This window comes from Pelodiscus sinensis, chromosome 23, assembly GCF_052426305.1.
Source record: "Pelodiscus sinensis isolate ZL-2025 chromosome 23, ASM5242630v1, whole genome shotgun sequence".
In the NCBI taxonomy this organism is placed as follows: Eukaryota; Metazoa; Chordata; order Testudines; family Trionychidae; genus Pelodiscus; species Pelodiscus sinensis.
In genome coordinates, this window is record NC_143074.1 from 387,464 (window position 1) to 404,257 (window position 16,794).

At 60.0% G+C, this 16,794-nt stretch overlaps 1 protein-coding gene across 4 annotated transcripts in view; it reads right to left on the bottom strand.

The window, feature by feature from the left end:
- Nucleotides 1–760: 760 nt before the first annotated feature.
- MAMDC4 (MAM domain containing 4) overlaps nucleotides 761–16,794 on the bottom strand; it is a 49,582-nt gene continuing 33,548 nt past the window's right edge. For 2 of the 4 annotated variants that reach the window (XM_075905725.2, XM_075905726.2), the window contains exons 21-30: nucleotides 12,281–12,500; nucleotides 10,456–10,593; nucleotides 9,689–9,810; nucleotides 9,059–9,149; nucleotides 8,087–8,221; nucleotides 6,930–7,064; nucleotides 6,310–6,437; nucleotides 3,669–3,783; nucleotides 2,857–3,035; nucleotides 761–2,360 (exon numbers count right to left, since the gene is read on the bottom strand). In XM_075905725.2, the coding sequence (XP_075761840.2) occupies nucleotides 2,292–2,360; nucleotides 2,857–3,035; nucleotides 3,669–3,783; nucleotides 6,310–6,437; nucleotides 6,930–7,064; nucleotides 8,087–8,221; nucleotides 9,059–9,149; nucleotides 9,689–9,810; nucleotides 10,456–10,593; nucleotides 12,281–12,500 (1,332 nt within the window). In that variant the 3' untranslated portion in view covers nucleotides 761–2,291. Of the gene's footprint in view, nucleotides 2,361–2,856; nucleotides 3,036–3,668; nucleotides 3,784–6,309; nucleotides 6,438–6,929; nucleotides 7,065–8,086; nucleotides 8,222–9,058; nucleotides 9,150–9,688; nucleotides 9,811–10,455; nucleotides 10,594–12,280; nucleotides 12,501–16,794 lie in introns of those variants that run through there. The other 2 variants (XM_075905727.2, XM_075905728.2) reach the window with 2 other exon arrangements.

Sequence of the window (16,794 nt, forward strand, 5' to 3'; positions counted from 1 at the left end):
CAGGATTTTCCGCAAATGCTTTTAATGGAAAAGTTTTCCATTAAAAGCATTTGCGGAAGAGAGCGTCTAGATTGGTACGGACAATTTTCCGCAAAAGCACTTTTTGCGGAAAAGCATCCGTGGCCAATCTAGACGCGCTTTTACGCAAAAAAGCCCCGATTGCCATTTTCGCGATTGGGGCTTTTTTGCACAAAACAAATCTGAGCTGTCTACACTGGCCCTTTTGCGCAAAAGGACTTTTGCCTGAATGGGAGCAGCATAGTATTTCCACAAGAAGCACTGATTTCTTACATGAGATTGTCAGCGTTCTTACGGAAATTCAAGCGGCTAGTGTAGACAGCTGGCAAGTTTTTCTGCAAAAGCAATCGCTTTTGCGGAAAAACTTGCCAGTCTAGACACAGCCATTGAGTTTCCTTTTCAGGTGGCAGAAATGCAGCTGGGCTCACCTCAGAGGGACTGAAAGCTAGTATAAGCAGCCACATTGAGAATAAAGGAAGACCTGGCTAACCCTGCAGAGAGGAAAGAAAAGTTGCCTTCCATGACTAGAATGGGAAGATAAGATAGTCACTTATCACCATCAAGTTTCAAACCAATAATGCAGCAGACTACAAGGAAGTTTTGTTGTATAAGATGCTTCATAATCTATTCTCTTTTGCAACATTTATGGGCCTAATGAGCAACCATTAGGTCAAACTTGGATCCCTACAGTCCTGGCTGTGCTTTTCATGAACTACTTTGTGAAGCTGATTTGTCTTTTCAGGAGATCAGGGATATAAATGCTCAGGATTTTCAAGTACGAATGAATGGATCTGTTCAAAACCATTCCTCGGAGGGTGATTTGTTCTCATAAGATATGAAACCACAGACACTCCAGTTAATAGAGTTACAGAACTGGCTCTGAGGAGAGGTAAGAAGCATTTGGTAAGTGTAACAAATGAGCATACAATCAGCTCCACACATTTGCTAACTTCTGTTGTGCCAAGGGGCTTGTGACAGGTGATCACACATCTCAGATTCTAAGAGGAGCCAAGAATGATGGCAGACACAAGGGGATTCATCTTTCTCAGGAGGTGAGGAACCTGCTTATCACTTCCCAGATCAGTGGCTGTGATTGTGCTTTCAGATGAAGGAAACACAGCCACTTTGGACAGCATTCAAGAAACAATGTTCAGACGTTGCACAGGCCACCTATTGGCCTAAGAGAAACAGCTGGTTCCATCTGCTGGGCTGCAAGCAGAAGTGAACTTTCAGACAAGAGAGAGGCACTGGGGCTGGCTGCGGGCTCCCAAACTTGCACTGGTGTTGCGGCCAACTCCCTGTTCCTAGCCCCCTGCCCGCAGGACATCTGGGTTTCCCATGGACAGAGGCTGCTCTGGATGTCAGAGCAGCCCCTGCCTGCAGCAGGCTTATGGGGCTGGAGCAGACCCCCAGTCACTGAAGTCAGCTCTGATTACCGGTTAATCACAACCAGCAAGCACCCCGTTTGTGGTGATGCTTACCCGTTAACCTGGTAAGTGATTAACCTTTCACATCCCTAGTATGTAATCATAGTGGCCAGTGGATCCTTGCTTGCATGCACAGGGTCTAACTGATCACTACATTTGGGGTTGGGAAGGAATTATCCTCCAGGGCAGATTGGCTAGAGACTCTGGAGGTTTTTTGCCGCCTTCTGGGGTACTGAGCAAGGACTAGCCCTTTGGGCCATTTGGAATAAAGTCCATCAAAGACAACTTTTGTCTTTTGCATTTTCTGTACACTAGTCCTGTGCCTCGGCCATGCCCACACTCCCAGCCAGGCACCAGGGTATAGTTTTGCCTGCTTCCTGCTCACAGTATCAGTATGGTTCCTCCAGGCATGGAGGGGAAATAGCCAGGTTCCCTGGTCCAGGGGAAAGCAGGAAGCAAGTGACCAGAGAAAACAGTGCTGATTTGAATGAAACAAAGTGGTACAGTCTTCAGAACTCTGTGATAGAATCCATTTTATTTTAGATAAAATCAAGGGGACAGTTCTTCAGTTGGAAAGGGCAACACAAGAGGGGAAACTGGGCGAATAGGGCAGCACTCATGAGCTCTTGAATGTGCTTCAGGAAATTCAGTTACATGGAGTGTATTCATGCTCTTGCTAAGTTCCAAAATGGACTTGTATTCCTCCCTCCAGCTGCCCTTGTTTGTCTCCACTAAAGCTTCCGTTTTAGCCAATGGGCAAAGCAGTTTAAGAGCACTTGTACTGGAAAGTGGCCATGCAGGACCCACTTTCCATTCTGTCATTGCAGCTACAGTACACGGAGGTGCCTACAGTGGGAGGCTGATATCTGGCTCTGCTTCCCCATCTCCTGGCAGTGGAGTTATAGTGACCATGTCCTGGAAAGAAAGGTGAACAGGAATTTGTTGTCACTAGCTCAAGCCCAATCAAATGACATGTACAGCTGGTCCTAGCCAGCCAACTCCAGGAGAGGAGGAAAAGGTGAGTCGGCTGCTGCTTCTACACCCCCTACTCCTGTGGCATGAAGAACATGAAGCAGCACTGGCATGTGCAGCGTCCACCACCACGTCCCGCTCTCCTCCAAAGAGGAGGCATTGCATGACCTGCTTTCTTGCCACATGAGCACAAAGCTGAGCAGCCCCCCTTCTTGAAATGCTGGCAAACTGGCCCTCCTCCCCCAGCAGTTTCTAGTCCTGCGGACTGCCCAGTGAAAGAACTGGTAGAGGGGTCCAGGACTGGTGCTGTTGGACACAGATTCTCTTCCTAGTGCCCCTGATGCTCAAACTCCAAAGGCAGCAGCTGGCCAAATTAGCAAAGCCCCTAATGGGCCCTCTTTTCCACCCCTCCGCCCAGCCCAAGCAGTGGCTTCCTTACGTCTCTAAAAGTGATGTTGTCAAAGCCTTGGCTAATGCCTCTCTCCTCCAGGATCCTGCCTGCTGCTCCCCTCTGCTGCTGCCAGTAGCAGGTGCTGGCAGCTAGCAGCAGGAGCAATACAATGGCCAGGAGCGTGCCAATCACCAGAGCTGCCACTGAGCCTTTGGTAGGCTTCCCATCTGCAAGCAGAAACAATGGTGAGCACAATGGAAGATGGCTGCCAGGTCAGAACCCTGTGCGCCTCAGCACCTGGTTTCGGGGAATCAGTCTGTATCAGGTGGGCCATGGCAGTTGGCTCCCAACAGTCCTGTCACCTGAGCAGAAGCCTGCCTAGCGCAGGCATCCTGAGCCCTGTCTGACTCCACCAGCTCTGAGATGAGGGCCAGCAGGAACTTGCTGCCTGTGCTAACTTTTAACCTCCCATCCTGGTATTCTCACCCCAGGCCTTCTCCGGGGGAGCCTGAACTGGAGAGCAGGGACACTAGCTCCAGCACAGGATCCCCCCACCCTCTCACTGTGAGCAGGCACCGTCACCTGCTTTCCCTGCTGCTGGCCTTGCTCCCCCCATACACCGGAGCACTGCCCCAGTTCCTCCTCTTGGTCCGTGCCAGCGTGGCCTCCCCAGTACAGGGAGAGATGATTCCTGCGCTCCAGGCCAAGCTCTTCCTCTACTGTCCAATACAAAGTGGGGTGATTGATTCACTTCTCTGCCAGATCCCGACTCCACCCCATGCAAGGGGCTTGCACCAGGGGGAGGCACTGCAGTAGGGCCCAGCTGCTCCCACCTTTGGCTGGGTGGGATTTGGCCTCACCTTCCATCTGTCCCAGCCCGTCTCCACGACAGCCCACTCCAGTACGGTACGTGATGTCATCCACAGCAATGGTCCCCCCAGCAGGCCCTGCACCACTGGCCACTTCAAAGACAATCTGCAGGGTGTGCGGGGAACCCCCCTGAGGCTCAGTGCAGAGGAGCAAGCAGGGAGAGGAGACGTCTCCTTGCAGGGAGATGTTAGCCCCAGCATGGGGTGGCTCCAGAGGAAGGGACACTGGGCTGCACACAACCCAGGAGAGAGTATGGAGCCTGGAGGGCGAGCCCTGCGCCCCGGAGTAAGGCTGCCAACTCTGAACAAAACTTAACGTGTGCGCCTCCCCCCCCCCCCCACCCCTACTACCTCAAGGCTCCAGTCTGATCCTGACCCTTCTCCAAGGCTCGGCCCTGCCCTCCCCCCTCAGTCGCTTGTGTGAGGTGCAGGCTACTGGATGGAGTTTGGTGGGGGGGGTGGCAGATCTGGGAGGGAGCTCGGGTGCAGGGGAGTTTCTGCCTTAGGGCAGAGCGAGTGGGGTCAGGAGGGAGATCAGGGTGTAGGCTCTGTCTCGGTGGCACTTCCCTCAGGCCACTCCTAGCAGCAGCACAGCAGGGCTTAGGAAGGCTCCCTGCCTGCCCTGGCTCTGGGCTGCGCCCAGAAGTGGCAGCTGGGTCTGGCTCCTAGACAGCAGCGTGGTTAGGTGGCTGTGCACACTGGCCATGTCCACAGGCAGCACCACATGGCCCTGGGTCCTAGTCAATGGGAGCGGCAGAGCCAGTGGTGGGGGCAGGGGCAGGACAAGGAGTGTCCCTGATCACCCCTGGGCCTAGGGGCTGCAGGGACATGCCAGCCACTTCTGGAAACTGCACAGAGCTCGGGCAGGCAGGGAGCCTGCTGTGCCACCCACCAGATCTTTAACATCCCAGTCGTGCCCCAGAGCCAGCCAGTGGCAATCCTAACCCCCAAGGCAAGAGCATCTTGAGTCTGGGGGCTACAGACAATTGGCCTTGGCAGGACCTCAACTCAATGTGCTCATCTGCCATTGGACTCCCATCTTGTGCCTGTCTTTTCTGTAAACTGCTGAGGCATCCCCATCAACTGGAAAAGGGAGCTGTGACATCACTACCAGACCCCACAATTCAGCACCTGGCTGGAGGTCTGGAAAGCAAAGGATTGACTTGGGAAAGAAGGCCAAAGCCTGGCCGTGTATGGTAGCCTGGGAGATGCTGCATTCCATCAGGGTGACATTGGTGTATAGAATTTAGCCTGGAGCTCCTTTACGAGGTAACTAGCTTTGATCTGTGCGCAATTCTGAAAACTTCCACACAGTGTGCAGCGGTGGTCAAAAAGGCAAATAGGTTGCTAGGAATTATTAGGAAAGGGCTAGAAAATAAGACCCAGAATATCTTACTGCCCCTGTATAAAACTATGGGACGCCCACATCTTGAATACTGTGTACAGATGTGGTCTCCTCACCTCAAAAAAGATATTTTGGCCTTGGAAAGGGTTCAGAAAAGGGCAACTAAAATGATTAGGGGTTTGGAACGGGTCCCATATGAAGAGAGGTTAAAGCGACTGGGACTTTTCAGTTTAGAAAAGAGGAGACTGAGGGGGGATATGATAGAGGTCTGTAAAAGCATGAGTGGTGTGGAGAGGGCAGATAAGGAAAAGTTATTTATTAGTTCCCTAAATAGAAGAACTAGAGGACACCAAATGAAATTAATGGGTAGCAGGTTTAAAATGAATAAAAGAAAGTTCTTCTTCACACAGCGTGTAGTCAACCTGTGGAACTCCTTGCCAGAGGAGGCTGTGAAGGCTAGGACTATAATAGAGTTTAAAGAGAAGCTAGATAATTTCATGGAGGTTAGGTCCATAAAAGGCTATTAGCCAGGGGATAAAATGGTGTCCTTGGCCTCTGTTTGTCAGAGGCTGGAGAGGGATGGCAGGAGACAAATCGCTTGATCATTGTCTTCGGTCCACCCCCTCTGGGGCACCTGGTGCTGGCCACTGTCGGCAGACAGGACACTGGGCTAGAAGGACCTTTGGTCTGACCCCGTACGGCCGTTCTTATGTAATTCTGTGCCATTACAATCACTTCAACTCTCTGTTTGATACGTTGCCAGTGTGGTTTGAGTGAAGTGCATGAAAAAAATCTTAGCTCAGTTTATAAAAACTTGTTCATGCCTCACCACAATGGTCTGGGAAAGGGCCGGGGGGGGGAGAGGGGAGCATGGACTGGGTAATAAATGTACCTTGGTCAGGCTTCTTGAGCAGGGCAGAAAGTGACGCGCTAGAGTCCCAGGCTGCAGGGACTGTCTGGTTCAGCAGTGGCTAAGAGAAGTCCTGATTTAACAGTGCTGAGGGTACCCGTCTGGGGCTGGCTGAGCAAGGAGAGGGTTGAGGCTTCTCGCAGCCTCAGTGTGAGGGGGGCACCAAGTGCACAACCCTCCTTTCAAAAGGGAACGGCCGGTGGTGGGGAGGTCCCAGCACTCAGCCTGCCTAGTAAGCCAGCAGCTGGGCTCCTCCATCACTAGCACCCCACTCTCCTGCTGGCTTCCGCTCCGCATTGGAAGTGCTGCATGGGCAGTGGCAGGGTAGCTGCTGGCAGGCCCATGCCACCACTCCCCAGACAGCTCCCTGCCGTTACCTGGAACTCCACGGCGCTCTGCACTGGGATGCTCCTGTTCCACCAGCCGTGGCCCTGGTGCCCGTGGGTGCGCCACACCATTAGCTGTCCCACCGTGCTGGAGAGCTTCACCCTCAGCTCGCTGCTGTCTGCTCCAGAGAAGGGTAGGGGGGGATGTGAGAATAGTGCAAGTAGCCAGGGATGGCAGCCCCACCACTCCCAGGGCCCAGAGTGGCTCAGACCCTGGGGGGTAAACCCAACAGCAAGGGAACCTGAGGCTTGGAGAGGGTAGTTGTTTGCCAGGGTCACACAACCAGTCAGTGTCAAGGCTACAAACAGAACCCAGGGAGCCTGGCTGCCAGCTCCAGCTTTACACCTGGCATCACCCCCTCTTCTGCCATTCCCAGCAAGCAGGCACAAGCCCCCTAAGCCTTTGGGCAACTGCTCTTCCCAGCGAGGTGGGACTGCCCCTCAGTCAGAGCGGGCCAGCCCTAGCTTGGCTGCCACGTTACTCTTGGCTTGTGAGCCCGACTCCCTGCTCTGCATCTCTTCAGCTAGAACTGAGGGTGCCTGCCTACCGCTGGTCCAGCCTCTTGCCCATCCCCATGCCAGCAGTATGGTGAAAGCCCAGGGTCACTCACAGAAGTGCTCCTGAAAGTCCATGTGGTACCAGAACCAAAGGCAGGCACCTGCAGTGGCTGGCAGGTGCTCACTCAGCAGCCAGGCGACATGTCCCCCAGGAGCCAGCACGCTGGCATCGAAGTAAGCGTAGTGGCCTGCAGGGGAGATGCAGCAGGAGTGGAGGTGCCAGCCTCCTTTTACAAGCCAGGTGGGCTTTGCCCGGCCCTCATCTCCCTGTGTCCCTCTGCCAGCCATGCCCAGACTCTCACGTGGGCTCCACGTGCTGGGGAGGGGGCTCCCAAGGCACTACCCACATAGCAGGGCCACTGGGCTCCCTCACTCCAAGGGTTTCCCGAGCTGAGTGGGCTGGGGCACAGGGCACTGCTGCCTCCTGATCGCGCTGGCACTGGGAACAAAATGGCAGCCAGAGACCAGACCCAGACAGGTCTAGCAGCTCAGGTCTCCATAGGCAGGAGGTCTCTCGCCCAGGCTGCCCCCAGCATGGCGCCCAGTTGCTCCCAGCTAGGAACCTGGGAACAGAATCTACAGAAGAAGTCGGTGGTCCCCAGCCTGGACCAGAGCGTCATGGGGGCAGTGCCCCCCAGCCTGGGCCAGAGTGCCGTGGGGAAGTGCCAGTCCTTTGAGCTGGCTCATTGCACCCAGAAACACCAGCCCACAGCCGCGGGCACCACACAGCCAGAGAGACACTCAGCACTGCAGCCCTCCCCATCCAAGGCCCCCTGCCTGGTGCTGCAGTCATTCTGCACTGGCCAGAGCCGCTGTGCTCAAGGCAGTTGGGACAGAGCTCGGCCAGCCCCAGACCAGTTCCTGAGCCAATCAGCACCTCTCCAGCCAGTCCCAGGGACCAGGGTTCAGTCTCACTAGACCCTTGGTCCCGGTATGGCTGAGCCAACCCCAATCTGCCTCCATCGTCCTTGCAGGACCCCAGCCCTCAGGAACAAGCCCTTCCAGAGGCTCCTGCCCAGTGCTCCTGGCAATGCTGGGCACTAGCGCAGGCATCTCCCTGAGCCTCCCTCCCCAGTCTCTGCCACATCCTCCCAGGCAGACTGCAGGGTGAGGGCTACTGTTCAGCTCCCCATCTCCACCCATCATTGACCCCCCGCCCCTCCCAGGAGGCCTCCAGCCAGCAGCGCCAGCTCCCAGGAGAGACTCTCACCTGCTGTCGTGCCCAGCGTGTGATCCACCTCAGGGCCCAGACTGATTCCACTCCTCCAGCCCCAGGCATAGCTGCCAACAGTGGGATCTGAGGGGCTGGTCCAGCCACACGTATCTGACTCAAAGTCACAGGAACCTGCCAGCAAGAGACCCTGCCCCATTACACAGCATGGGCTCATGATGTCACCGGGCACCCCCTGGGCCCTGCCCGAGTGAGGAGGGGAGCAGGGCAGGACCTCGTGGAGCAGCCCCATCCCTGTGTGCCTGGGGTACAGCTGGGTAAGAGCTGCAGGGCTTTCACCATGGGCCCCTTGTACGGATCTGTGCTGGGAAAACGGGTGCTGCCAGGCTGGGAAAACCCATCAGCCCCCAGCCTGGTGCTGTGATGAGGGACCCAGCCCTGACCCCAGCGGCAGCAGCAGCTGCCATGAATGAAGCTGCTGTCTGGAGCGCTGCACTTAGGGAGGGAGATAGCTGAGCCACAGCACCTAGGGCTGCCTTCACGCTGGTCCCATGGCAGCTCTAGCTCTGTTCAGGGGAGCAGATACCAGACATAGAGCGAGATGAAGCTGGGATGGGAGCCCGCAGTGCCACCAAATGCTGAGCACGGTCTCCTTCTGTTGGCTTGGTCATCCTTACAGGGGGGCACAGGGCTTGGGGCAACCCCCTTCCCCCAGTGTCCCAGGCATGAGGCCCAGGGCAACTCCCCCGATGCATTCCTCACCCCTGCCCCACCTCTGCCCCTTTGCCCAAAACCTCCTCCCCCCGAGCTGGACGATTACCTGTGGGCTTGGTATGGGGTGGGTCAGCCTCTCCCACAAGCACCACAGCATTGGGAGCTGGAGCATCCCGGCAGCCTGTTCTGCTCTGCCCTGCCCCCCCTCAGTGCTCCTGGCTCATCCTCTGGCCCCAGCCAGCCTTCCCAGCCCTGCTGAGCTGTGTCTGGACCACACCTGCCCCCCGGCTCCTCTACCTGGCTCCGGGCAGCTGCTGGCCTGCAGGTGCAGATCATCGAGGGCGATGTAGGAGAGCTGGCCGCCAGCTCCCACTGCCTTGAACACCACCTGCCACAGAGAGCAGGCGCAGGTGAGGCAAGAGGCCCAGTGGAGCCAAGCATCACCACTGGGGCTGGGCACGTTCTCATGGAACCTGAAAGGGAGGGGCCAGGCACACCCATGGGGCACTGCGCTGCCTCTCTTCTTTGGCAGGCTGGGCCAGAGCCTGATGGCTGCACTGGCTCCCAACACCAGCATGGTCCCCAGGACTAACCCAGGTCTGCACTGGCCTTCCACCCCCACGTGCCATGGGCAGGCACCCAGTGTAGCACTTAGGCTAGGCGGGAGCCCAGCGCCGAGGTGGGCTTGACCTTCATTCCCCCCAGCAGCCACACAAGCCCAGTCCAGCCACCAGGCAGGGCCGGCTGGCTGCAGAGGAGCCAGGGGCAGGGCTAGGTTCAGCCCAAGAGAAGTCCCTCTGAGCAGGGCTCTTCTTGCAGAGGGGCTCTCAGGGTGAGGGATGAGCGCTTGGCAGGCTGCCATTCAGTGCCCCGGCTCACCATTACGTACAGTTACTGCCAGTGCATCGAGCACCAGGGCTGCCTCACCTTCCAGGCCTCAGCTGTTTGGACAGTCACTTGACCCCGGTGCCAGGCGTCCCCGTGCACTGAGCTCACGCTGAACAGACTCCGCTGCAGCCCCTTCTCCTCCACATGCACTGTCAGAGAACCTAGCACAGTGGAGAGAGAGGGCATCTCCCAAGGTCAGCCGCCGGGGCACAGAGCAGGGAGTGGCAGCGCCACCAAACCACAGCACTGGCAGCCTTCCTGGGAACTTGCTCTCTCCCTTCCTCCAAAGCCCCACATGCAGGCCACTGGGAGTCCAAGCCCTGGGTCCTCGCCTGGACATGTTGGATGGGCCCTACCCCACTCCATGGCCATTTCCGTACTGGAGCAATGGGGCTGTCATGGCATGGAGAGACCCCAGGCTCTGTCACGAGTATTCCCATGGGGCAGGTGTTCCAGACACTGCCAGGCCATTCAGCTGACCAGGCAAACTTGCCTCCCAGAGACTCAGTGCCCACAGGCCCAAGGCATGTACCTCAGCCAGGCCCAAGTTGGAGGCAGGGGAATTTATTCTTGGGTGTGAGCAGCCCAGACTCTCTGCGAGGCTGTGGGTGGGGGGTCGGGATGCTCCCTTCAGCACGAGGGAACCAGAGGCCAGGGAGGGCCCAGCAAGTGTGTGACAGAGCCAATATGAGAACCTGGGAATCCTGACGCCCACCACAGACCAGCCATCCACCTCTGCCTCGTGGCTCTCCCTCCATTGCCAACAGCTCTGAGCCTGAGGGACACGGTGGGGCTGCTGGGCTCACCTGGGTCACTGGGGCTGAGCTGGTACCAGAAGCAGAGGCACCGTGGATGAGTCAGGGGCCTGTACTGCCCAGAGCTCAGTGTGGCTGTTTGCCCGTGGGGCAGGGAGCCCTTGCTGGTGTTAACAATCATGTAATATCCTGGGAAAAACAAAAAGCATCAGCCTGGCAGCGAGAGTCACTTAATCACTCCAGGCCCAGAAATGAGACCCTTGGGCCCACAGCACCAAGCATGGCCTGGCCTCCTTGGAATGCCCTAACATGGACTGGCTCAGGCCCACCTGGCAGTGCCACAACATGGACCCCCCAGAACCATCCCAGGCACACACGGCCAGCCTTCTAGCCAAGCAGGGAAGGGCCCCAGTGTTAGAGCCACAGGGAGGAAAAGCCAGAGAATAACTGTCCTGCTGTGAGTCTGAACCCACGTGGCCTCACAGGCTCGCAGAGCTCTCCCTATCAGCCCAGCTAGAGATTGTCACAGGGTCGTGGCTACTCCTTTGCACTTCCTTTGGCCTGGCCAGCCCTTGGCGCCTCCTCCCGAGGCATGTGCTGGCAGCTCCATCAGCCCTCCAGAGCCCCGGCTGGGCAAAGGGAGAAAACCAAGTCCAGCCCCAAGCTTCCCACCGCACCAAAACCTTGAGGAGTTTTGCTGACACAGACTGGCCTGCCACTATCCCTCTGAAACGTGCCCCCCACAGCAGATATCCTCTGCCCTTAACACACTCTTCCCACGGTCTGTCCTTGGCACCTTCCGGAGCCCTGGGTCCCAGCTAGCCCCAGCCGGCTTATCGCTGCAGTGCCAAATGGCACGTAAGCCCCAGTGTCTGCTTTCTGAAAGCCCAGGAGTTGCTTCCTCTGGTGCAGCCCCCTAAGAAGGTGGGACTGGTCCCTGCCCCTCTCAGTGCAGCCCCCTGGCAAATGGCACTGGCTCAGCCCAGGAGAGCAGCATGGCATGGCCACCTTGCAATGCCCTAGACATGGACTGGCTCAGTGCCACAGGGGCTCCCTTCCCGTGTCCCACTCCTCACCTCAGCCCAGCTAAGGATGTTAAATATCGACTCATTGACTACTTGAATAGTTGATGCATTTTTGCATTGACTATTTGATTAGTCAATAGGGCGATTCCACTTTTGAAGTGCAGGGTTGTTGCTACACTTCAAAGGCAAAAGCACCAAGTGGAGCCTGGAATCAGGTGGGGACAGCTGATCCCGGGCTCCACATGCTGCCACTTTGAAACACCACAAATAGCCTGACACCAGGCTCCCCGCAGTGTTTCAAAGTGGCAGCTGATCCTGGGCTCCACGCAGCACCGCTGCTTTGAAACACTGCGTGCAGCCTGGGGACACCCCAGATGGCCCTGGACTGCACGCAGTGTTTCAAAGCGGCCGTGCTGAGTGGAGCCCGGGGTCTGGGCCCAGGCTTCAAGCAGTGCTGCCCCTTGGAAATACCCCTACTTCTTCCTCCTTCTTTCTGCTAAAGGCAGCAAGGGGGGTAGCGACTCCTTGACTAGCATGTTGACTATCCGATAAGCATTTGCGAGTCCTTCACCTCCCCAGGCGTGGCCCTGCAGTATCCTGGGGACCGAGTCCACACTGCAGCATTCCTGCCACTTGCACATGGGCTCCGCCTGCGGCACCAGCTCTTCCACAGACCTTAGTACCAGGCACAGCCCCATGGCATGAGGAGCTGCCTTCTGCAATCAGGCCCACAGGAGGAGAGCTGTGGCTGGGGCCGTGCTGTGCTTGCCGGCAGCATGCGTGGCCGTTTGCCGGGCCCAGGTAGGGCAGACACACTTCCCCCTCCCCTGCAGAGCCCGGGGCTGCTTTACCTCGGGCCGTCCCTAGGGTGTGGTCCGTGGGAGGGCCAGCGGTAGCAGTGCCAGTGGCATTGCTCTGCCGTGCCCACAGGTACTGCCAGCTGGAGGAGAAGCCACAAGCATTGGCCTCGAATGAGCAGGACTCCTGGGGCCCACAGGCTCCGGCTCGCATGGTGACATCGTCCAAGGCTATGTCGCCCAAGTACCCACTCCGGAGAGCCTCGAAGACCAGCTGCCAAGGAGGAAGGCAAGCAGTGCTGAGCACCACCCCAAGCACCAACTCGCCAGGTCGGCCACATCCCCGGGGAATGGAACGAAGGTGTTGAGGAGCCCAAGGACCAGGGACATGAGGGCCTGGGCCCAAGTGCACGGCAAAGCAGCCAGGCGCCCCGTTCCCCATGGAGCTTGCACGGCAAAGCAGCCAGGCACCCCGTTCCTCATGGAGCTTGCACGGCAAAGCAGCCGGGCGCCCTGTTCCTCATGGAGCTTGCACGGCAAAGCAGCCGGGCGCCCCGTTCCTCATGGAGCTTGCACGGCAGTGCAGCCGGGCGCCCCGTTCCTCATGGAGCTTGCACGGCAAAGCAGTCAAGCGCCCCGTTCCTCATGGAGCTTGCACGGCAGTGCAGCCGGGCGCCCCGTTCCTCATGGAGCTTGCACGGCAAAGCAGCCGGGCGCCCCGTTCCTCATGGAGCTTGCACGGCAAAGCAGCCAGGCGCCCCGTTCCCCATGGAGCTTGCACGGCAAAGCAGCCGGGCGCCCCGTTCCTCATGGAGCTTGCACGGCAGTGCAGCCAGGCGCCCCGTTCCTCATGGAGCTTGCACGGCAGTGCAGCCAGGCGCCCCGTTCCTCATGGAGCTTGCACGGCAGTGCAGCCGGGCGCCCCGTTCTCCATGGAGCTTGCACGGCAGTGCAGCCGGGCGCCCCGTTCCTCATGGAGCTTGCACGGCAGTGCAGCCGGGCGCCCCGTTCCTCATGGAGCTTGCACGGCAGTGCAGCCGGGCGCCCCGTTCCTCATGGAGCTTGCACGGCAGTGCAGCCGGGCGCCCCGTTCCTCATGGAGCTTGCACGGCAAAGCAGCCGGGCGCCCCGTTCCTCATGGAGCTTGCACGGCAGTGCAGCCAGGCGCCCCGTTCCCCATGGAGCTTGCACGGCAGTGCAGCCGGGCGCCCCGTTCCTCATGGAGCTTGCACGGCAGTGCAGCCAGGCGCCCCGTTCCTCATGGAGCTTGCACGGCAGTGCAGCCAGGCGCCCCGTTCCTCATGGAGCTTGCACGGCAGTGCAGCCAGGCGCCCCGTTCCCCATGGAGCTTGCACGGCAGTGCAGCCAGGCGCCCCGTTCCCCATGGAGCTTGCACGGCAGTGCAGCCGGGCGCCCCGTTCCTCATGGAGCTTGCACGGCAAAGCAGTCAAGCGCCCCGTTCCTCATGGAGCTTGCACGGCAGTGCAGCCGGGCACCCCGTTCCTCATGGAGCTTGCACGGCAAAGCAGCCAGGCGCCCCGTTCCTCATGGAGCTTGCACGGCAAAGCAGCCGGGCGCCCTGTTCCTCATGGAGCTTGCACGGCAGTGCAGCCGGGCGCCCCGTTCCTCATGGAGCTTGCACGGCAAAGCAGCCGGGCGCCCCGTTCCTCATGGAGCTTGCACGGCAAAGCAGCCAGGCGCCCCGTTCCCCATGGAGCTTGCACGGCAAAGCAGCCGGGCGCCCCGTTCCTCATGGAGCTTGCACGGCAGTGCAGCCGGGCGCCCCGTTCCTCATGGAGCTTGCACGGCAGTGCAGCCGGGCGCCCCGTTCTCCATGGAGCTTGCACGGCAGTGCAGCCGGGCGCCCCGTTCCTCATGGAGCTTGCACGGCAAAGCAGCCAGGCGCCCCGTTCCTCATGGAGCTTGCACGGCAAAGCAGCCGGGCGCCCCGTTCCTCATGGAGCTTGCACGGCAAAGCAGCCGGGCGCCCCGTTCCCCATGGAGCTTGCACGGCAAAGCAGCCAGGCGCCCCGTTCCTCATGGAGCTTGCACGGCAGTGCAGCCGGGCGCCCCGTTCCTCATGGAGCTTGCACGGCAAAGCAGCCGGGCGCCCCGTTCCTCATGGAGCTTGCACGGCAGTGCAGCCAGGCGCCCCGTTCCTCATGGAGCTTGCACGGCAGTGCAGCCAGGCGCCCCGTTCCTCATGGAGCTTGCACGGCAGTGCAGCCAGGCGCCCCGTTCCCCATGGAGCTTGCACGGCAGTGCAGCCAGGCGCCCCGTTCCCCATGGAGCTTGCACGGCAGTGCAGCCGGGCGCCCCGTTCCTCATGGAGCTTGCACGGCAAAGCAGCCAAGCGCCCCGTTCCTCATGGAGCTTGCACGGCAGTGCAGCCGGGCACCCCGTTCCTCATGGAGCTTGCACGGCAAAGCAGCCGGGCGCCCCGTTCCCCATGGAGCTTGCACGGCAGTGCAGCCAGGCGCCCCGTTCCTCATGGAGCTTGCACGGCAAAGCAGCCAAGCGCCCCGTTCCTCATGGAGCTTGCACGGCAGTGCAGCCGGGCGCCCCGTTCCTCATGGAGCTTGCACGGCAAAGCAGCCGGGCGCCCCGTTCCTCATGGAGCTTGCACGGCAGTGCAGCCGGGCGCCCCGTTCCTCATGGAGCTTGCACGGCAAAGCAGCCAGGCGCCCCGTTCCTCATGGAGCTTGCACGGCAAAGCAGCCGGGCGCCCCGTTCCTCATGGAGCTTGCACGGCAAAGCAGCCGGGCGCCCCGTTCCTCATGGAGCTTGCACGGCAGTGCAGCCGGGCGCCCCGTTCCTCATGGAGCTTGCACGGCAAAGCAGCCGGGCGCCCCGTTCCTCATGGAGCTTGCACGGCAAAGCAGCCGGGCGCCCCGTTCCTCATGGAGCTTGCACGGCAAAGCAGCCGGGCGCCCCGTTCCTCATGGAGCTTGCACGGCAGTGCAGCCGGGCGCCCCGTTCCTCATGGAGCTTGCACGGCAGTGCAGCCGGGCGCCCCGTTCCTCATGGAGCTTGCACGGCAGTGCAGCCGGGCGCCCCGTTCCTCATGGAGCTTGCACGGCAAAGCAGCCGGGCGCCCCGTTCCTCATGGAGCTTGCACGGCAGTGCAGCCGGGCGCCCCGTTCCTCATGGAGCTTGCACGGCAGTGCAGCCGGGCGCCCCGTTCCTCATGGAGCTTGCACGGCAGTGCAGCCGGGCGCCCCGTTCCTCATGGAGCTTGCACGGCAAAGCAGCCGGGCGCCCCGTTCCTCATGGAGCTTGCACGGCAAAGCAGCCGGGCGCCCCGTTCCTCATGGAGCTTGCACGGCAAAGCAGCCGGGCGCCCCGTTCCTCATGGAGCTTGCACGGCAAAGCAGCCGGGCGCCCCGTTCCTCATGGAGCTTGCACGGCAAAGCAGCCGGGCGCCCCGTTCCTCATGGAGCTTGCACGGCAGTGCAGCCGGGCGCCCCGTTCCCCATGGAGCTTGCACGGCAGTGCAGCCAGGCGCCCCGTTCCCCATGGAGCTTGCACGGCAAAGCAGCCAGGCGCCCCGTTCCCCATGGAGCTTGCACGGCAAAGCAACCGGGCGCCCCGTTCCTCATGGAGCTTGCACGGCAGTGCAGCCGGGCGCCCTGTTCCTCATGGAGCTTGCACGGCAGTGCAGCCGGGCGCCCCGTTCCTCATGGAGCTTGCACGGCAGTGCAGCCAGGCGCCCCGTTCCTCATGGAGCTTGCACGGCAGTGCAGCCGGGCGCCCTGTTCCTCATGGAGCTTGCACGGCAAAGCAGCCAGGCGCCCCGTTCCTCATGGAGCTTGCACGGCAAAGCAGCCGGGCGCCCCGTTCCTCATGGAGCTTGCACGGCAAAGCAGCCAGGCGCCCCGTTCCTCATGGAGCTTGCACGGCAAAGCAGCCAGGCGCCCCGTTCCCCATGGAGCTTGCACGGCAAAGCAGCCAGGCGCCCCGTTCCTCATGGAGCTTGCACGGCAAAGCAGCCGGGCGCCCCGTTCCTCATGGAGCTTGCACGGCAGTGCAGCCGGGCGCCCCGTTCCTCATGGAGCTTGCACGGCAAAGCAGCCGGGCGCCCCGTTCCTCATGGAGCTTGCACGGCAGTGCAGCCGGGCGCCCCGTTCCCCATGGAGCTTGCACGGCAGTGCAGCCAGGCGCCCCGTTCCTCATGGAGCTTGCACGGCAGTGCAGCCGGGCGCCCCGTTCCTCATGGAGCTTGCACGGCAGTGCAGCCAGGCGCCCCGTTCCTCATGGAGCTTGCACGGCAGTGCAGCCGGGCGCCCCGTTCCCCATGGAGCTTGCACGGCAAAGCAGCCAGGCGCCCCGTTCCTCATGGAGCTTGCACGGCAAAGCAGCCGGGCGCCCCGTTCCCCATGGAGCTTGCACGGCAGTGCAGCTGGGCGCCCCGTTCCCCATGGAGCTTGCACGGCAAAGCAGCCGGGCGCCCCGTTCCTCATGGAGCTTGCACGGCAAAGCAGCCAGGCGCCCCGTTCCTCATGGAGCTTGCACGGCAAAGCAGCCAGGCGCCCCGTTCCTCATGGAGCTTGCACGGCAGTGCAGCCGGG